This window comes from Serinus canaria, chromosome 3 (genome assembly GCF_022539315.1).
Source record: "Serinus canaria isolate serCan28SL12 chromosome 3, serCan2020, whole genome shotgun sequence".
Lineage (NCBI taxonomy): Eukaryota > Metazoa > Chordata > Aves > Passeriformes > Fringillidae > Serinus > Serinus canaria.
In genome coordinates, this window is record NC_066316.1 from 86,909,803 (window position 1) to 86,930,016 (window position 20,214).

General features: G+C 34.6%; 1 protein-coding gene across 1 annotated transcript in view; it reads left to right on the forward strand.

Moving 5' to 3' along the window:
* EYS (eyes shut homolog) overlaps nucleotides 1-20,214 on the forward strand; it is a 700,331-nt gene that overhangs the window by 437,864 nt on the left and 242,253 nt on the right. The window contains exons 33-34 of the mRNA XM_050973021.1: nucleotides 676-767; nucleotides 16,271-16,421. Of these exons, the coding sequence (XP_050828978.1) occupies nucleotides 676-767; nucleotides 16,271-16,421 (243 nt within the window). The remainder of the gene's footprint in view (nucleotides 1-675; nucleotides 768-16,270; nucleotides 16,422-20,214) is intronic.

Here is a 20,214-nt window from a genome sequence, read left to right on the forward strand (position 1 = left end):
TTGTATTCATGGTAAAGTAATGATGCAGAAAAATATTTTTCTAACATATCATAAGCACCATAAAATATGAAAGTACTTTAATTGACACAAATCTATGCAGAGATCCCAGTGTGCCATGTTAAAACTAATTGAATTCACTTAATCATTCACAAAGCTGGTCAATTAAATGTGGATTTAAAGCCCAATGAACAATGGTTCTAAGCTCACAATCAAGCTACAATTACAAGTAGACAAACCATGAAATCAAGTGCTTGTTCGCATTAGTATAGGAAATTAAATGGTGCTTCAAAATGCTGAAGCCTGCACACTACATTACGTGTTTGGAAGGGTAAGGAAGCCATAAAATGTTAAGTAAAATTCACCCACGGCCAGTGCTAATTTCAGATGGGTTGCAGATGGTCGACTTCTTTGCAAACCAGACCTATAATATATGATTGTACAATACACAAAGATTAAAGCATTTTCATGCAGGTTAGGAAGCATTTATGTGTACTTGCATAATTCTGGTACAATAGGCTTCCATATTCAGAACTTCTAATGAAGCATTAATTTTTCTTGATACACATGACATCCTTCAGGTGTTTTTTTAAACCACTTATCATTTTAAAATTTAGGATGCCTGAAACTGTTTAATTATTAGAAATAATGTAATTAAAACCTTTTCCCACTCTGTAGTACCAGTATTTATGTGATGACGCAGCAGAAGTCAAAAACATTACTACTACTGCTAGAGTGGATGATGGACACTGGTACAGTGTGCAAATTAGGTAAGTTTACTGTTTTCAGTTTTTATCATTGTTTCAAAGATCACATAGATTGGACTGTTAGTAAAACCTACAGATATTATATCTGATTAACTATGATATCTGAACATGTACTGTAAAATCATTTTATGGTAGTCTGGTCCACAACAAATCCTTAGAAAGAATGTTTAAAACTACAGTTGGAGAGTGATCATCACATCCCTGATGTGCATAGTGGAAATAAATTTATTCTTAATGAAATAATTGACTGTAGCATACATAAACATTCAGTCAGGGAAGATGCTGCGCAGTAACTCCAAGCTACTCAGTCCAGGAAATAGTTGAATTTCCAACAAAGAAAGTGTGACTTATAGAAAAATCTTGGAAAATAAATAGATAGGCAGAAACAGCACCATGACTTTCATTGCTGTAACTGACCTGCAACTCATAATAGGATATATTATTCCTGTAAAAGTAACAATACGTGCAACTGAAGGAGAACTAAATGAAAAGAAAATGAGGGAGGAAAATGAGGTAGTTAGTAGGCTTTCCATGGTTTTTGTACATAGATTTATCTAATGACCAAATATCTGTACTCATAGAATCCACAGCCTTGGAAGTGAAAGTTTTGGGTTCTCTTTTTAGGAAAATTAAGTGCCCAGTGTGCTCTCTGGATGAGAGTGTGTTCCTATTAGGTAACTTAAAATAGGTCATCTTTAAGTTACCAGTCATCTTGTCCAGCAAGAAGAAAGCAAGCTAGCTGTCTGCTTGTGTCTCATGAGTAAGTTAGTCCTTAAAAAGTTTGTGGAGGAGTGCAAAAGGAGCACAAACCTTATACTGGAATAGGCCTTTTATAGCTATATCTGTCCAAACATTGTTAAATTAAGAACTTTTGCAGGGCAACACTGTCTCCCCTTCCTTCCATGGGAAATATTGTGGAGTGTGTATCCATTATACTGTACCTGGCTGCCTCAGATTTCGCAGTGAGTACTCAGTGAGGAGAACCAAAGTTTGTTTCTGCATTTCAGTTACCATTGCTATCATAATTTTTTTTCCAGCTAGTTAAACCACACTAGGACTGCTCAGTAGCATAAGTAAATTAATGCAAGGAGCAAAAGCCAGTAATCCACTGCGGTTGTGCTTATCACCCAAAAAGGAGCACCATAAACCAAGGCATGTTAATGGAAGCTACAGCAAGTGTAAGCTCCTCTGTGACCAGGAAGAAATAGAACACAGTATCTCAAAGGCACTGATAAAAGTGAGATTCTCTAAAATCTAATATCATAAAAAGTTCTGTTTATTCCCTGGGTATGACTCCCTCTCCATACCAAAACAGAGAAATTAAATTAGAAAATAGTTTTTAGCAAAGAGATATAAAGATGATAAAATCATTAAGCAGCTTCTGTATGAATAGAGACTAAATACTCAAGTACACTGCAAGCCCATTAAATACAAGTAAGAGAGGATCCCAAAGAAGACAAATCCCAAGTGACGCAGAAAGGGGATAAGTGGAGACATACAGTTTCTGGTTAGTTGAAATCTATTATAATTCAATTGTTATTCCTTTGTTGTTCATTTTAAGATTTATGATCCTGAAAATAGCAAAAGTATGAATACCTGAACCCTCAGTAATGTGGAACTCATTTCCCTTGGCACTGGAGCATTTAAACTGTGATGTCACTGTCATCCCTCCGAGATCCACTAATTACTATGATGGGAATACACTTATTCTATGCATTTCCCCCCTACTCCATCAAGCAGAAAAAAGCTTGAGTCTCTAAATCAGCCCATAACAATAGCCCATGACAAAAGAAAACCAACCTAATTTCTATATTTTGCTTTTCCTTTTGAGCATAAAAAAAAGGAATTTCCTTTCATTTTCAGGAAATTATTTAAGGACAGCTCAGGAAATGGGCCACACTTATTTTTCCTGCTGAAAAAGAAGGCATGCAAGCCATTTATGAGATTCAGGCTAGTTACAGAGCAATTAATAATTAATCATTCTACTCACTTTAGAAGAGTGGAAATAGTTCTGGGAATAGTTGTTTTAAGATGACATTCTGCAGACATTCTGCAGATGACACCAAGTTGTGTGCCAGTGTTGGTTCACTGGAGGGCAAGAAAGCTCTGCAGAAGGATCTGGGCAGACTGGATCAAAGGGTCAAGGCCAATTGTGTGAGGCTTATGGGAAGTGGCTGAGGAACTGGGGCCATTTGGCTGGGAGAAAAAGAGGCTGAAAGGAGACCTTATGGTACCCCTAAAACTCCCTGAAAGGAGTCTGTAGTGAGGTGAGGGTCAGTCTCTTCCCCCGACTAACAAGAAATCAGACAAGAGGAAATGGCCTCTTGGATATTTGGAAAAAAATCTTCACAGAACAGGTTGTAAAACACTGAAAGAGGCTGTACAGAGAAGTGACTGAGTCACCATCACTGGAGATATATAAAAATCATGTAGACATGGCAGTTAGAGCTAGGGTTTAGTGTTGGATGGACTTGGCAGTGCTGGTTTAACAGTTGAACTTGAGGGCTTTAAAGATCTTTTCCAACCTAAACAACTCTGTGATTCTATGATTCTAAGATTCAAAACATTAGTGATGTAGATGTCAGAAAGATTTGGAGTTGCTTCTCACTGTCATCTCATGCATTTTCACATGTGTTTGAATTAATTATCAAGTATATATCCTGTATATATATGCTTTACATTTTTTCCTTTATTGACAATTAAATACATATTCTTGACAGTTAATTTTGATAGAGTCAGACTTGAAATATGAGTTAATTGTTTTATAAAGTTAACATTTCATTTAAAAAACTGCAGTGTAATACAGCATAAGAAACCTTAAAACAACTTCAGTGAAAAATTCCTGTAACTTATTCACCAACTTTCTAGAGGCTTGCAAATATTTAATCTTCTCAGAACTGATTTTCAGTGAGATAAATATGTTAAGTTTTGAACAATGGTATCTGGGAAACTGGTGAAGTAAAATGGGAATGTAGGAGATACTGCTTATTGTAATATAACAGGTATGCACACAGGATTTTCTTTGTTGTGCATATGTTAAGCATTATGAACAGACATTGTGGTGGATAATTCCAATTAAAAATTGTTTTGAAAGAAAATGCTAATTTTAATTATTTAATGTTATCTTAATTGTTTGGAGCTCTTTTGATGTAGTCCTGTGATGGAAAGGATTTTGTCTTTTCAATTAAGGAAAAGCAGTGCATTTCAGCTACTGAAGATAAGCCATCTTCAAAGAGCATGATGCCTCTACAACATCACATTAAATGAAAGTAGACTTAAAAGTAGTGAGTGCTGTTAAATACAAATTTAAGTACAGTGAAAATTAGATAGTGATAATATCTTCCTTTTCTCCTTACAGGAGAACATTTTTCTGCTTCCTTTATCACACAGAAATAATTCCTTATGTGAATAAAATAAATTACACGCCATCTCATATTTGCAAATAAATGTGCATATTGCTGTCAAACAATGTCCTTTATCCAGTTCTCATGGTTCACCGTGATATTCATGCTGAAAGAAAAGTAGCAGCATTGCTGAAGTACATTTTTCCTGATGATGGAATATTGTGATTACAAAAACTGTAATAATTTAATAAATTTTGGTGTATTATAAGGACTGTATTTGCTTCACAATCTGGGATACAGTGGATAATTTCGGTTAGGAATCATCAGATTAGTCTAATTTGTGGCATTGGCTGCTAAAACCAACATGTTGCCAAGGTATGCCTTAGAGCAGTGCCTGAAAGATCCATTTCATGTGTAAACTACAGTGGTTGTGTACTAAGCCTGTCAATGAAACTTCATTGCAGCTGTTTCACTCACATTTCTGACTATTCGTTTGGTTTTCTTAAGAATGTTACCAGGGGAGGGAGTGAGCTACAGTGAAAAATGGATATGGGCAATATCCCACAGGGATTGGATTACTGTAGGATATTGTGAAAAGAAGAAAATGTTAGACTCAAGCACTGGAGGGTTTACATGTATGGCTTTGTAGTGAAGATACAGTTTTCTTACTGGCAATGCAGGGATGCTCAACCACAGTCTTCTCATTCCAGCCTTTATAAAACTGCCTCCATTAACTGCTTTAAGATTTTTCTTCTTCAATCTTTGTCATCAAAACAAGTTGATCAAATGATATTTATTGCAGAAACAAACCAAACTGCAGCAGTGGTATTAGAAATCTGCCTTTCCTTGCCCCAGTATTCTCCATTCCAGTACAGATACAAATAGTTTCCTCAATTATATAAAAAGTATTTTTATATAATTGAGGTCTCAGATTATATTGTCAATTGCTTTAGCAAATTTTTCCATTTATAAATTGATTATGCAATAGACGTCATGAATACAACTTCATTCTTTAATATGAGACTATCATGCTTGAATATTTTTTAATTGTCTGAGGTCATTAGGATTGAAATCTGGTGTTGTGCTCCATTGGAAACTGACTGTAAAATCTGGCAATTGCTTTTCAAAGAGTGTTTTATTTCTCTTCTTTAAATTCTAATTGTTTTAAATTTGAATTTTGCACTAGTAACCTAAAGGACTTTCAGTGATTGATTGTCTTTCTTTTGAGGTGTACAAGTTTTCTGATTCCTCTAGTCAGAAAAAGATTTTTATAATCATGCCAAAATGCAACATATGCTCATTCAGGAGCTTTTATTTTGTTTGGTTTTGACAGATTTTTATGAGGGTCTGAGATAATTTATATGATGCAAAGTATCCTGTATTTATTATCCTTCACAACATGCTACAAATCTTATATTTTCCCTAAGGCTTTTAGGCAGGTAAGATAAGCATATGATAGATAAAATGGGCAGCAAATCCTGCAGATGCTTCTCTGTTTTGTTTTTCTTTGGTTCTTTTTATTTCACTTTTATTGTAAATTCCTATTTTTTAATCACAAAGGTGCAGAATTTTGACCTTGTTTTTTATCATGACAGCATATGGGTGAAGAAGTCACTCATCTGTTGTTTCATGTACCATGTAAATGTCATATGCTTTACTTGTTGAAAACATGCTTAATGGTCCATATCCTCAAAAAACAGTGAAAGTCAAAAGATATTATTAGCAATTGCTGCTGTTTAGTTAGAGAACTGTATTCAATATTTATAAAATGCAGTGAGAAATATATTCTTGATATAAAATAGCTTCAGGGTCTTTTTATTTTCTTCTCATCACCCAGGAAAGCTGTCAATGGACTTGCATCAGCTGCAAGAAGTTTAAGTACTTGGATCTAGCAGGGTTTAGCTTGTTTTGTATTTGTTACTAATACAAAAGATTTAGGAATTTGATGGACCCCTCAACTGGCCTTTGACAGGGTCCTCACAAATATTCTTCTTAGCCACATTGTTGTTGGTCTTTTTCTTCAGTCCCTCCTCAAGTGCCTAGTGTAAAACTAGGGCTGAATGAAATACATGTGTTGACTTATCTAATAATTTCTAATTTTATATGGTCTGAAACTTTTCCCAGATCAGTGAAGCTTACTTGGAAAAAGTACAGGTTTTTATACTTAGTTCAATTTATTTATGAGTTCTTAACACTGGTAATAAAATGACATTTCTATTTTCTTAAATTCCCTGTATGTTAAGTCCTAAGTAGGCTATATCTTCTATTTAATGTCCAATATGCATTGCAGAGATGCCAAGTCACTGAAAACAAGTGGGTTTGAGAATATAGTTTGGAGATACAGGCATTTTCATTTAATATGGAATGAAAATAATTAAAACATTGGAAATATTGATACTGATGTCAAGACCTGGATTTGTTAAGTGGAAAATAGCAATGAGTTGATCATGAAGTGTGAAGAAAATTGGAAGGATTCTTTTTTTATTTTTGTTTGGCGATTTTGGATAAAGAAATTTAGCATTGGATGCATATGGTAGCTATCACACAGAGGAGCAGGAAAAATGAACAATATCCCCAAAAAGGGTATTATTAAATACTTGTGAAAGGAAAAAGATACTAACTTTGTAACAGCATAGGTTGACTATTGGCACAAGTAGCTCAAAAGGTGGACAACTAATTTCTGGGGGCTGAAAATTTTTGTTCCATGGTGACACTTACACTGCCTTCTAGCAGAGCATAACAGTGCCACAGAAATGGTAATACTGGATTGAAGCGATGGAATCAAAGGAGATTCTGATTTATGAACTCTGAAACTGAAGCCAAATAAGAATCAGAAAACACTAAATAGAGGAAAAGTTTTGAAATCTTTCTAGTCAGAACATATGTGTTTTCCAGTTCATTCTGCTTATGTGCACACTACATTTAGAGAGAGTTAATTTGATTTTAATCCTTTCCCAGATTAGTAGAGGAGGAACCAAGCCAATAATATTCCCTCCTGTGACTATTTGTTTTTTTAACTTTATCTCATAAATAGTTTATAATTTAAGTGTACTTTAATGTATGTTTCTTTTTGTAAGCTGGGGTTTAGGCTTGGTTTAGGAAAGAAAAGGAGGTTCAGGAGACACCATGTTGTTCTCTCTAAATACCTGAAAGGAGGTTGTAGCCAGGTGGTCAGTACCTTCTCCCAGGTAAGACAAGATGAACTGGCCTCAAGTTGCACCAGGGGAAGTTCAGGTTGGATATTAGGAAAAATTTCCTCACAGTATTGGTTGTTAAGCATTGGAAAAGGCTGCCCAAAGAAGTGGACCTTCACTGGAAGTATTTTTTAAAAATTTAGAGGTTGCAGTTAGGGACATGGTTTAGTGATGAACTTTGCAATATTAGGTTAATGGTTTGACTGGTGACCTTAGAGGTCTTTTCCAACCTTAATTATTGTATTATTCTGTGATAGTTCTCCCTTTTTAATGACTTAAAACACTGTGGAAATAATGACTCTGTAGATGCTAGAGAGAAATAACAGCATCTCACTAAAAAACACAGATAAGAAAACTGATCCGTACATAGGTTGAATAGGAGAATGCAGTTATTATATCTGCTGCTGAACAATTATTAAGGAAAGAGACCATCCATGAATTTATATTTACCCAGTTTCCTCTGTGAATAAGCATAGATTTCTGTAGCTGAAGGTCATTTTTGTGCACAAATACCAGAAATATGTTTCAAGTACAGTGTATCACTGCAGTCATATTCTATTAATCCTAGATATTTTAAAAATACCAGTTAGGCTCAATTTTTTTTTTAAGGAGAACATCTTATGCTTCAACAGTAGAACTACTGTACCACAACAACACTAATGGTTCTACTGTTCTTTGAAGTGTCTTTATTGTGAAAAAAAAAGTATATTTTAGATGCAGAAATTATTTGGGGTTTTTTCATTACTGGAAAATGCCTTTCTTTGTCCATCTCTATCACAAAAAGCAAAGAAACAACTTGCCTCTCTTACTGACTGCTGCATATCACCAATTGCCATATCTGTTAGAGATATTGTCTAAACAATTTATGTATTTTCTAGAGGCTTTTCCTCAGGATATGTCTTTAACTGGTTGTCTGTTTAAGAGTATTTAAATTCTGTTCTATCCCGTGTGTCTATACAATAGTTCTTAACTCTATTGTTCAGATTATTAATTTCACAGAAGATTCAACATTTTCTTACCAGAATAATTCAAATTGCTATTTTTCAAAATAAAGTAATAATACTATCATCTGACTTTTTAATACATTATAAATATATATATATTATAAATATTTTTCCTTATAAAAAGTAATTTAATGTATCAATTTCTGAATGGATTTTGGTTTTAGGAAAGCAGACATAATATATATAATGCACACAATCTAGTATTTCCTTTTATACACTTAAATGCACTGAGGACTTCGATTTTGTAATCAAAGTGATTTTAAGAACTCAGGTTTTTGCATATGATAGCAATGCATTTTATACATTATATGCATATCAATAAGAAGTAAATATACTAGGTATCATAAAGGAAGTTTAATGGTGAAAAAACAGTGTAGGTTTTAAAAAAAAAATTATAGAACTTCTTTTTCTCTCTCTGGATGAAAGTATATCATGACTTAAACATAGCAGCATAAGGTAAGATAAGCTATCATTTTTAGCTAAGTTAAAATTTCTAAAATGTCTTCGGTTTAAATTTTCAGGCCAGAAAGTAACATTATTTGACCACCAAGGGACCACTGGTTTGACCACCTCTATATCTTAAATGATCAATATTTTTGAAGTCTATGAAAAGCATAGGGTTCATTTAAATCAAGACTCTCTATTAAATATTTTTCTAAGTTTCATTTTACTGTAGTCACCTCTTCCTAAACCCACAGCATTGGTGGGCAGTTAATGTATACAGATAATTCTGTCTGGCAAACTCTAGCCAGTACTTCAGTAAAAAGCTGAAAATAAAAGAGATTGGGAAGAGATTCCATTCTGACCCTGCTAACCCTCTGTGTCAGGTATTGAGATAATGCTCAGGACTGAGCCAGCAGTGCAGACATAAGAGGTGTAATTCACTCTCACCCCAAAGATCTTTTTGTCTGCTAGGTACCCTTTCACCACTCTGTTATTTGAGACATGTCCAGAAAATGGAGAAATGAAAATAATTAGATGGCTCTGTAGTGGGAGAAAAATTCTGATAGGCACTACACATTGCATCTAGAAACTTGAAGACATACTTTTTTTTAAAAGTAATTGTACTGCAGCAGATGTGAGGCAGCCATGAGTATTTGCAAGATGATGCAAGCAATCCCTTTCTCCTCTTAATAAGGAGGGATATGCAAAGAGCAGGACAGGCAGTGTAGCAGCCTTGTCTACTGAGACAGTGCTGGGTGAATTCTGTGCACTGTAACTCCTACTTAGCAAGAAGGAAGCTGGCTTTCTACTTTATCCCACATGAATCCCTTTCAGTCAGAGTTATCTGGAGGCAGGGAGACTGCATCTCTTCTGAAAGCAAATAAGCTTTTTTTTTTCCCTGAAGGGCAGGATAGAGCTTGCAGAGAGTCTGTGGCAACAGCACAGACAGAAAATCCTGAAAAAAAAAAGACGAAGGAGAGACAAAAGAAGGAGATTTTGTTTAGGACTATTTATATCGTGTAGAAAATTTATTTCAAGTTACAGAATAAATTTTCTCTCAAGGATTTTATTTAATCACACTTATTGCTACATTTTCATTATTAAAAAATTAATCTTTTAAGAATCTAGTTATCTTATGTGCTGAATAAAGTCTATCCTTAAAGAGGGAGCTCATGACTTTTTTGGATAAGTTACTCTAACAAAAGGGAGACAATTCAGAATGCCTGAATGTTAAAGGGACACTTTTGACCACAAAACTCTTGGTTGTTTTTTCTGCGTTTAAACCACTTTATTCTTCTTCTTTCTTTGTTTGGCTGCTGACCCATGTTTCCAGGGCTCTTATGAGGTCTTTTGCCTAAGGTGCCATTAAAAACATACCTGTAACTACATAAGATACCAGTGGGATTATCCAGGCTCTACCATATCTACTGTATATATTCACAGCCCTCCACTAACTTCAGAGTTTCTTTAAAATGTTAGCTTGAAGTTTGCCTTCTTAAAATTATTAATTTAACTTTGTTTCAAAAAAAAAAAGATTTCTGTCAGCAAACAATCATGGGGTTATACTGCTGATGCTACAGGAAGATACTCCTTTTGAACTGTGTAGGAAAGATCTTGGTCCTGCATTGCCAGACATGGCAGAACACCTTTTGCTGTTCTAAAGTCACTACTGCAATTACTTTATTCATTCAACAAGAACTAAGATTCCACAGAGAAAGGAATAGTGGAAATGGATAAAACCTAGAAATTATGTCAGAGAAACTTGGCATTAATATTTTTTGTATCTTGCATTTAGTTTCCATAAATTGAGAATAGTGAAAGTAGTCTTTCTGCTTACATAGTTGTCTGAGTACAGGAAAAAAACCCTACCTTCCACTGATAAAGTCTTCCCTTAAAAAAAGTTTAAAACTTATGGGACTTTTTTCAGCTAAGTAATTCTATTTTATTTTGCATCAATGCAATATTAAAAAAAATCCTAATTGAAATCCAAACTCATTATGAAATCAAAATTTAAGATGTTGCACAAATTTCTTAATTTTCCAGACTGGCTATTTTACACAAACTTCTTATGAATCAACAGAGATAAGCAACTGCCTTTTCCTTGCAATATCATTGAATGCAATGGATTTAATTATACTAAATTGATCCTAATAATAGTTAATAGTGATTTAATACCACCAATTAGTTTGATACAAACTGCTGTTTAACAGCCTCTTTAAGATAAAAGCTTACTTACTCCTGCTACATCTTGGATATAAATTCCATTCTACATATTCTCAGAACTCTATCTTAAAGCAGACACTCATTAACATTTAAAATCATGCAAGTGACAAAATCTTTTGTGTATTGTGAAGTTTTCTTCCTCAGAATGTTTGGTTTTAAAAAATGCTAGAAATGGTTCTGTCATAGCTACTTTATTTTGCTTTGGATCTCAAATACATCAGGCTTTGTTCTGTATTATATTCTATGGAACATCAGAGGGTACTTATGGATCCTTAAAGTGGGTTCAGTGTTCTGTGTCTGCTTTGGCCACATGTCAAAAGAATAGAACTTGTACTAAGGAGAACACAAATAGGCTATAGAGATCAGAAATAATGTTGGCCAGCAGAGCTGATGTAAATATGAATTCCCACATTGTAACTGTTTTTTTATTAAAAAAAGTCTGTAAGATTCACCTTAAATTACAGTGTTCCAAGTCTAAATCCAACTCTAAATTTCCTGCTGTCTGAATACTTAAATACAGTACTCTCATTTGAGCCAAACTTCTCCCGAAGTGACACTTACATCTGCCTCAACTTTAAATAAGTGCATACAGTTTTCTAAGTTTAATTTCTCTAAGTAGTATCTATGGTTGGTATGATGTGAGCAGCAAAAAAAAAAAAACAGAAGCAGAAAACTGCAAAGACAGAAAGGGCCAGAGGCATAGATAGTTGTTTTTCCTTTAGCTATAGGTAAAGTAGTAAATTAAACTCAAATCTGAAGGCTGGTCTCTGAACTGAGACCAACTGGCAAGTCATGTCTATAAAAAATGTTGTGGTAGAATTTTTTGGTAATGTGAGTTTGAAATGATTCCTGAATTGCACTAACCAGTGAATTTTGTAAGTTTCAGAATTGAAGATAATGTGTAACTTCCATAATAACTGTAACAATGATGACTTCATAAAATATGGATGATTCCATGTCAGGATTTGAACTCAAGTTGTGGCCTTTGGCATAGTAGCATAAATGTAATTTCTGTGAAAAGAAAGGGGGTTACTATATTTACTTAGAATATGAAACAAAGTTCATTTCCTTCCTTTCTTGTATTATTAGAGAACTTTGCATCATTAGCTTCATTGTTCTTATTTGTTTAGTTAAATCTCAGTTAAATGCAAGACCAGACCAAGAAATTAGCTTCAGGCTCTGGAAATATGCTATCAGAGAAATGAGAATAAATATGATGTTGATTAATGGGTTTATCTACAATATGGAAATGTGTGTTACCTGGCGTCTCAGTAGGGCAAAGTCAGCACAACAGATGAGAGCATTGTAAAATTATGCATTTTACTGCAGAGTGAAAATGTAATGACTCTGAGTGAACTGGTATATAGTCCATCTAGATAAATCTACTGCAGGTAATAAGAGATTCCACCCTATTCTGTCACTGTTATTAGTATTGAATTTCTGGGGTTTTCTTTGCTGAAGGAGGTGTCTTAGGATTGTAGAATTGTAGGGTATTTTGAGCCAAAAAGGGCTTCAGGAGGTCTTTAGCCCAACCTCCTGCTCAAAGCAGGGCCAGCCAAGGTCAGAGCAGGTTGCTCAGTGCTTTATTCAGTCAGATTTTCTAAACCTTCAGCACTGAAACCTGCAAAACTTTCTGAGTAGAGAGGTCCAGATGATCGATTCCTAAAGTTGCCTCAAACACCTTTGAAAAACCATAAAGATTTCAAAAACAGTGCTAGGTAAAAATTGACCTGACCTTTTAAATGTGCCTTAAAAAAAAGTTTCTCTTTATTGTAGTAACAGTAAGTTTATTATTTTGTCAAAATTTTACAAAAATAAATATTCTACTGCAAGGAACAGTTTGAGGATGAAAACAGAAAATGTAAACTTCCAGATACTAAGTGAAAAACAAGTTCTCTTTTTTCAAGCTAATAAATCTATAAATAATAACTAAATATAACTAAAGTTTAATATGTTCTCAGCTTTAATTAAAAAATTTTCTTCACTACAAATGGGGAAATTAGGGATTATTTGTTTTATGATATATTATAATAAAACGTCTTTACTTCTGGTGGTTCCCAACTCATATTCGATATAGATGTTTTAAATATCTTGTTGCTTTTATATAATAGATTGAATGCTAATATTACAACCTAAACAATTCAATGTTAATAGTGAATTATTTATTGATGTTTAGCATGGGCACATTCAAGTAAAATTTCTAGAGACAGGTGAAAGTTTCAATCTTGTTTCTAGAACAAAAGATTTCCCTTTTCTATCAAATAAACAAGTAAAAGAATTTTTATTCCCAGCAAGGCTGCACAGCATGACTGACAAAATACTTTTTCTGAACATCCCCCTTTCCCTCCTCCTCTTCTACCATTTGTTTTGTTTCTTTATTACCATTTTATGATAATTCTAAAAATGTCTTTTAATCATCACTGAAAAATGTCAGAAGGTAAAGACATTATGTAAAAGGACTTGGATTTCATGCAGACATTGCCATGTTTAGGGACTGTTATATCAATAGTTATCAAATTATTGTCTGACCTTTCCATCGTTCTAACCTGCGAGGCATTGAGCAATGGGTTTAGTACTGTTTAGACAGAATCCATCTTCAGGTTATAATTAATAGGCCAGGATTTAATCACTACATTTGTGTGATTACAAATGAGGAAACTGTGAGCTATTACTGCTGGCTTGGACTGAGGCACAATTACTGGTAGCTTACCCAGCAAAAGTGCTTGAGAGTTGCTGTATGCATTTCCACATTTATAATTATGCAAAAAGCCCTGTCGTCTTACTTGACCTTTAAAGCACCCAATGTGCTGATTGTAGAAAAAGTATTTTAAAAGCCTGATGGAAATTTCATAGAGTGCATATATGACCCAGTGATTGTATCATCAGCAAATGCTAAACAATGGTTTAAAGTCATTATTCTAATTTGGCCAGACCCTGCTAGATTCAATCAAACACAATCAGAGGTTCATGGCTGACATTCTAACAAGCTTAGGGCAAAGGCAGCTCATGCTTTGAATTGTATTAACTTGTTTTCTGAAACCAAATACTGAGAATTATTTTCAAAATATTCTTTTAAAATATGCCCACAAAAATACTTTTACATATCAGTCATATAAGCTATTAAGAACAAGCTAAAAATATGTCTAAAGCTAATGTGGAAAGAACAACATCAATATGGTGTATGTGTGATAGAACTATGTACATGGTCATGCAACTAGTTACAGTGTTAACATCTGAAAACTTGTAGAAGAAATAGTAATTAAGAGAAAAATAGTAATTAAGAGAAAAACATTTGACTGCTCTGCTGTGCCTCACTTAGCAGATTAGTCAAATAGTTAAAAAGAAAAGCCTGGCAGTTCCTCCCTGACCCTCTTCCACTCCATCTTAAGAATTACACTGCATTAAAACAAGTCTGATTTTAAATATTTCTGAAATATTGCTATCTTGTTATTATGTTTTTATTCATTACTAAAAAATCATTTTATCAGGAAGGGAAGTCATTTTAGATATTTTTTTTTCCAAGTCTCACTGCCACTCCTTTCTGTAGAATGATATATCCAAGATGTCATACTGAGTTCAAACAGCAGTAAAAATTTCTTGGCCATTGCAAATAGAGCTACAGAGAATGATTGTGCCAGTTACACACATTATCAGCAAACTTCCTTTGTGAGTCATTAATGAAAATTGTGTGTTACAGAACCTTGTGTGTGTTCTTAGACATACAGCCATTGTATGATATCAAAAAAACATAGTAGGAAAAACATTTCTTTCCTTGATTCTAGATATATTTGTCTCCTTTTTTGCATTCATGTTTGCTATTATCAAGTTAAAAAAAAATTGAGGGGAGAACAAAAAATCCCCTAAATTGACCCATTAAGACACTAGTTTTCAGTCCGTAGAATCAAAACCCCAATTTATTTCCCTTCTTCATTCTTGATTTTATCAACAAACCAAAATTTTTTATTTTTCACCTGAAATTATTTGCCATAGGTTGAACAAGCCATTTTACATACACAAATATTTATAGGCCTTTCTGTAAATACATATCACCATGTTTGCATATTGTTCTGAAAGTATCTCAGGACAGAATTACATGGAAAACATAGAGAACTGTTTGCAAATGTTACTAATGTTAGCTCCCCACTATGTTTGTTAAAAACACATAGAGAACTTTATGAAATGGTATGTGAGAATCCGTATCCATTACCATATGACAGAATATAATCAAGAAAGTTTTTAATGCTTTTTTTTGTAAGAATTTTCAGAAGCTTGTTTTGCATTGTTAGAAATAAACTGAATTCATACAATACCTACTGCATCCTACCCAAATTGCTTTTATAGAGCTGTGGATTGTTGGTTTGTGATTTTGTTTTTGATTTTTTGTTTTGTTTTTTGTTTTTTAGGGCGTTTTTGTATGAGCTATTTTCACATAGATTTTTTGTGAAACCCATATTGCAAAGACACTTGGATAGCTTTAAATGTAGAGCCTCTAGAACTCTGATTTGTTTCATGTACAGAGAGAAGGATAGGCTAAAAGACATTCCCCCATGAGAGACTGGTTTTGTTCTGATATTTCCTTATTGTGCTTTCTTACATGAAGATAAAATGATTGCTGCCAGATGGTTATTGGAATGCAAATGACCTTTACATCATTTAAAAAAATGGAAACAAACCAAATTGTTTGCTTGGTCTCTTCTATTTGTTGTTGCCAATTTATGCACGTTGTTAACAGCAACATTTTTAAGAGGGTATGTGAGTGAGGGAGGGAAATGGGAACGTATATATTAATTTCAGGGCCTAATATTACTGGCTTCAGCTTTAGGAATGATGCTTTTGAAGATAAGTAATACAGATTATTATAGTACCTCTGCACTTTCTAAAATGCAGCTTGTTTTAAATTGCTTTTGTGATTTGTGTGTGTGTGATGAGAAAGAGGGATATTTAAAATATTTCAGTTCAATTGATGCATTTTTTGCAAATTAAGAAGTCTTCTTGTTATTATTCAAAATTTTCTAACTCTTTTTATTCAGTCATTTATGTGCATTGGCTTTTTTAGCAATTAAACTGCCCAGATTTACAATATGGCTTCATTTTAATAGAATTTCAAGCCCCAAAGACAAGTCAACTTGCAGCTTGTTAAACAGCTTCTTTTACATTTATAGTTCTATAATATAAAACAGCTATTTACTTGATTTTCTTTCTTTGTTGGTTTAGTAACAGCCTAATTAATTTGTCAGATAGACAGTAATGTAAACAATATATGGTGGTAACATGTGCCTATTTCTGAATTTTTGCAGGCAAGGCATGGTACCATGTGAAGCAGAAATGTCAATCCTGAAGTTATCTTCAAATACAAGTACAACTAGAAATTTCTCATCCAGTTCTTATTGGCTTGAAACAGGATCCATATTTGTTGGTGGTTTGCCTCATCCTTATGCAGAAAAACAGGTATTTATTTTTTTTATTATTTATTTTTATTTAAAATTTGTATTATTTAAGGAGTGGCATGTTGAATGTGATATAACTGAAGAGATTTAAACCATGCAAAAATTAAAAATTACGGCTTTTTGAGAGTTATATCTAAGGCATGAATATGGTCCCTTGCAGAATATTTTTTATGTGTGGGACTTTGGAAAGTGAGCAAAAAGGGCATTATGGTCTAGAGTTATTATCTGAAATCTTGTTTGTCTTGAGTAGGCAGACTGAAGGAGCAAATATGATCAAATTTAGAGGAGGTACCTGTTACGTTAGGTGCTAGTTCTATGAGGATGTGAAAAGTATAACTGCAATGGTTTCCAAAACAGAGGAGGCTCTGTTTGCATCCTGTGCTGGCTCAGACAAGTGTATGTAAAAATGGACCAGGCAAGAGAAAGCTAACCTGTGAAACTGTATTAATGAATGAGAGACAGCACAGGAGCTTGAATTTGTGGGGGTCTGTATGCAGCTCAGGTAACCACATATGCAGGGATAAGCATAATGTGCAATGGGGCTTGCACAGAGTTAGGGAAGAGGAATACCCACAGGGTGATGCAGAGAGCTGGAGACAAGCAGATCATTACTCACTTGTTCTTATGGAGAATTTTGGGGTAGAGTAGTCACAATAACAGATACACTTCACTTAAGTGATTTCCAGCTTTTTTTTCCAAAGCAGGATGAGTGTAGTTACCAATTTCTATTCCAGTTTATGAAACTCTTCTAACTCATGCTAAAACAGATTAAAGCCCCAGGCCCTGTAATTTAATTGAGACAGGCACCATACACCCAGGGCACACTTAGGCCAGCTTCCAGCAGCATGGCCCCTGTGCAACACAGCTCCCAGTGCAGCTGTTTCAGCCTTCTACATCTTGTCAGGCATCTAAGTATGGAGTGCACCTCAGCATCTAAGGGGCTATTGTTAGACTATGTACAAATTGTTTCATTAAATTTTTGACAGTAGGTGCTGGTGACCTCACTAGTTACATAGGTCCAGGTTGGTCTCTGACTTTTGTTTATCCAAAGCCAACCTGTGCTGCTCCCTGGGCTATTTAACTCTCTTGTCTCATGCTCAGATGTGCTTCCAGAATGTAAAACTGTTCACCTTTACATAATAAAGAGTATCTTTGAGTGTTTGTGTTTTCCATGTCGGGAAATAAATTAAACTGTTAGCACTGAGATGGTGTACTGCAAGTCTCATTTATCAAAACAGGGATCTTAGGATTGGTTTCTCCTGCAAACTGGAGCAAAGTTAGACTGCAGGGGTTTTGTTTCTCCAGTGCACTGTAAAAACTGGATGCATGTAGTCCAGTTTTCATTTTTTAAGCCATACTTTAGGGTAGGCATTGCCCTGTGCAATTGATTTAACCTTCTATTTCTGTTCCATTCTTCAGTAAGTGAAAGTCATCTTATCATGAGGCAAATAGAGTAATTTCAAGCACCAGCATGTTTTTGATACTTCTACTGTAATGTAGCATTTCTGGATTGCTTTCACGTTATAACAAATTGCACAGTAATCAGTGATGTGACAAGAGTGTTGAAATCCAACCTAAAAGTTCTTCTGAGTAAGTGTTTTTTAGGCTGTAAAGTATTTCACAAAAAGTGTACGTCTAAGTAGCTCATACTGACATTAAAAGAACACATCAAGTAGTATTCATAGTTATACAACTTTTCCCTTAATTCAAATGTTCATACACAAACTATACCTTTGTCTGGAATATTTTATCCTCAGTTGTATATAGAATTTTATTTATTTCAAAAATGTATCTGTACCGATAAGATATATAAAAATTATATTTTCAATGTTTAAATGACCTTTCTTCTAGAAGCTAAGAGAAATTTTTGGAGGATACCCCAAAGAATATATAGTGAGGGCTTAGAGAAGTTCAGTTCATGTAGTGTATTTTGGAGCAGATAAGCAGGCAATTTGTTGGAGGGATATATTAATAATGTGTATATGAGATTAAATTTTGAGATTAAAAATAGCTCTTTACTAGCTAACGGCCAGATAAAATCCAGAAAAATAAATTTACATTAGGGAAATTCAAGTAGAAATTAAACACAATGGTTCAAAGGTAATGCATTGCTAAAAATTGTACCTGCATGTGTTGGATTATCATATCAGCATGAGCTTTCCTTCTTTGAGAATGTTGCAGTCCAAGGCTATTCTTAATGCAGGATTAATAGATGAGATGTTGTGGCTCATGATTGCTATCTAAATTAGGTCATAGATGTGGGACATATACAAGTGCTCAAGCTGTTGATACTTAACTTCTATTAGTACTTGGAAAGCATATGTTCCCATAACTTCCCCAAAAAGGCAAAAATATATCCTCTGCTCTCAGTTGCCTCTCTAGTTTTCCACTGAACTTTCTTCCAACTTTCTTTCTGTTTGAGATGACCTCAGCCTTTTTTTCACTTAATTTTCTTTGCATATTTGTTATTTTTGTATTCACTTTGCTATTACTATCCCATTTTTCTTATTTTTTATGTTATTCTAGCTTCAGGGAAGTTCAATTTTCCCTGGCTTCCCTGTCAAAGTCTGTAGACTATATTTGTCCAAGACAAATATAGTCTATAGAGGCTGGGTTTTTTTCTCTTTTGTCAGGGAATGGAGAACTGCCTGTCCAAGTACTCTTTATGTGGGCTTTTCAACCCCAGCAGTAGGAAACCACTCCAGAAAGTTTCTTTTCCATCAGTTTAGACCCAGGCAGTCAGGCTTCTATTGTAAAATGCTCCTCATCCCTGAAACAGTACAGGTCTGTTTCTGACCTTCATCCTGCAGTTTGCTTCAAGGGAGATTTCTGCTCCAGCTGAAACTCAGCTTTTTCTGACAAGTGCTCTGATCACTCTTGGAGTCAAGTTTGATAATGACCCTTGTGATATCTGCAGTATTCACTTAATAATACATTGTCTTGTTTTAGTTCCTTCTCTCACAGGACTAGTTCACTCTGCTGTTCACTCTGGCTCTCCTACCTTCCAATATTGTGGAAGTTGCAGAGAACAGTGACTTCAGACCCTAGACTCCTTCAGGTTCTGATTAACAGGAACTTCTAGCTGTCAGTACCAGAAACTGTTGACATGGGAATCATGTATTACTGAAATTGGCTCAGGCTAAATGATTCATTTCTAGGATAGATTCCTCTACCTTCCATTTTGATTGAAGTTTGAGATGAATTATAAAGCCCTCAGGGTAAAATATTGTCTCCTCTGATGATTTCCTATACATTTTCCTAATAAGCTCTGAAATGTCCGTGCATTCTTTCCACATATTTCTTCTTGCTTTCTGTATGCTTATTATTTGGTATTCCTTAGAGTCAGAGTGCACTTAGCACTCTATAAGGCAAGGTGCAACAATTCTACTGATTTCTCTCATTTCTGCCACAGTCTCTTCAGGAGATCAGAGCCTTACCCTCAAGCATTGAGGCATTTAAAAGAATATCTGTGACATCTGGAGAAGAAATGCCATAATACCCAATAGATTTCTTCACTATTCAGAAGATCTCAAACATCCCAGATCTCAGTCCTAGTGCCTGTGATTGGTGGTGAGAAACACTAGAGCAAGATAAAGTTATGGACTACTTAAGTAAACCAGACATATAAAGTACCATGAATTCAGAGAGACACTTAAAAGCATGCACCCCTGGCTGATGTTATCACTAGGCCACTTTCCATTCCCTCTGAAAGCCTAGAGCAATCAGAGGAAGCCCCTGATGACAGTAGAAAAAGAAAAATGTGAGGTTATATTCATCTTCAAAAAGGAAGATGG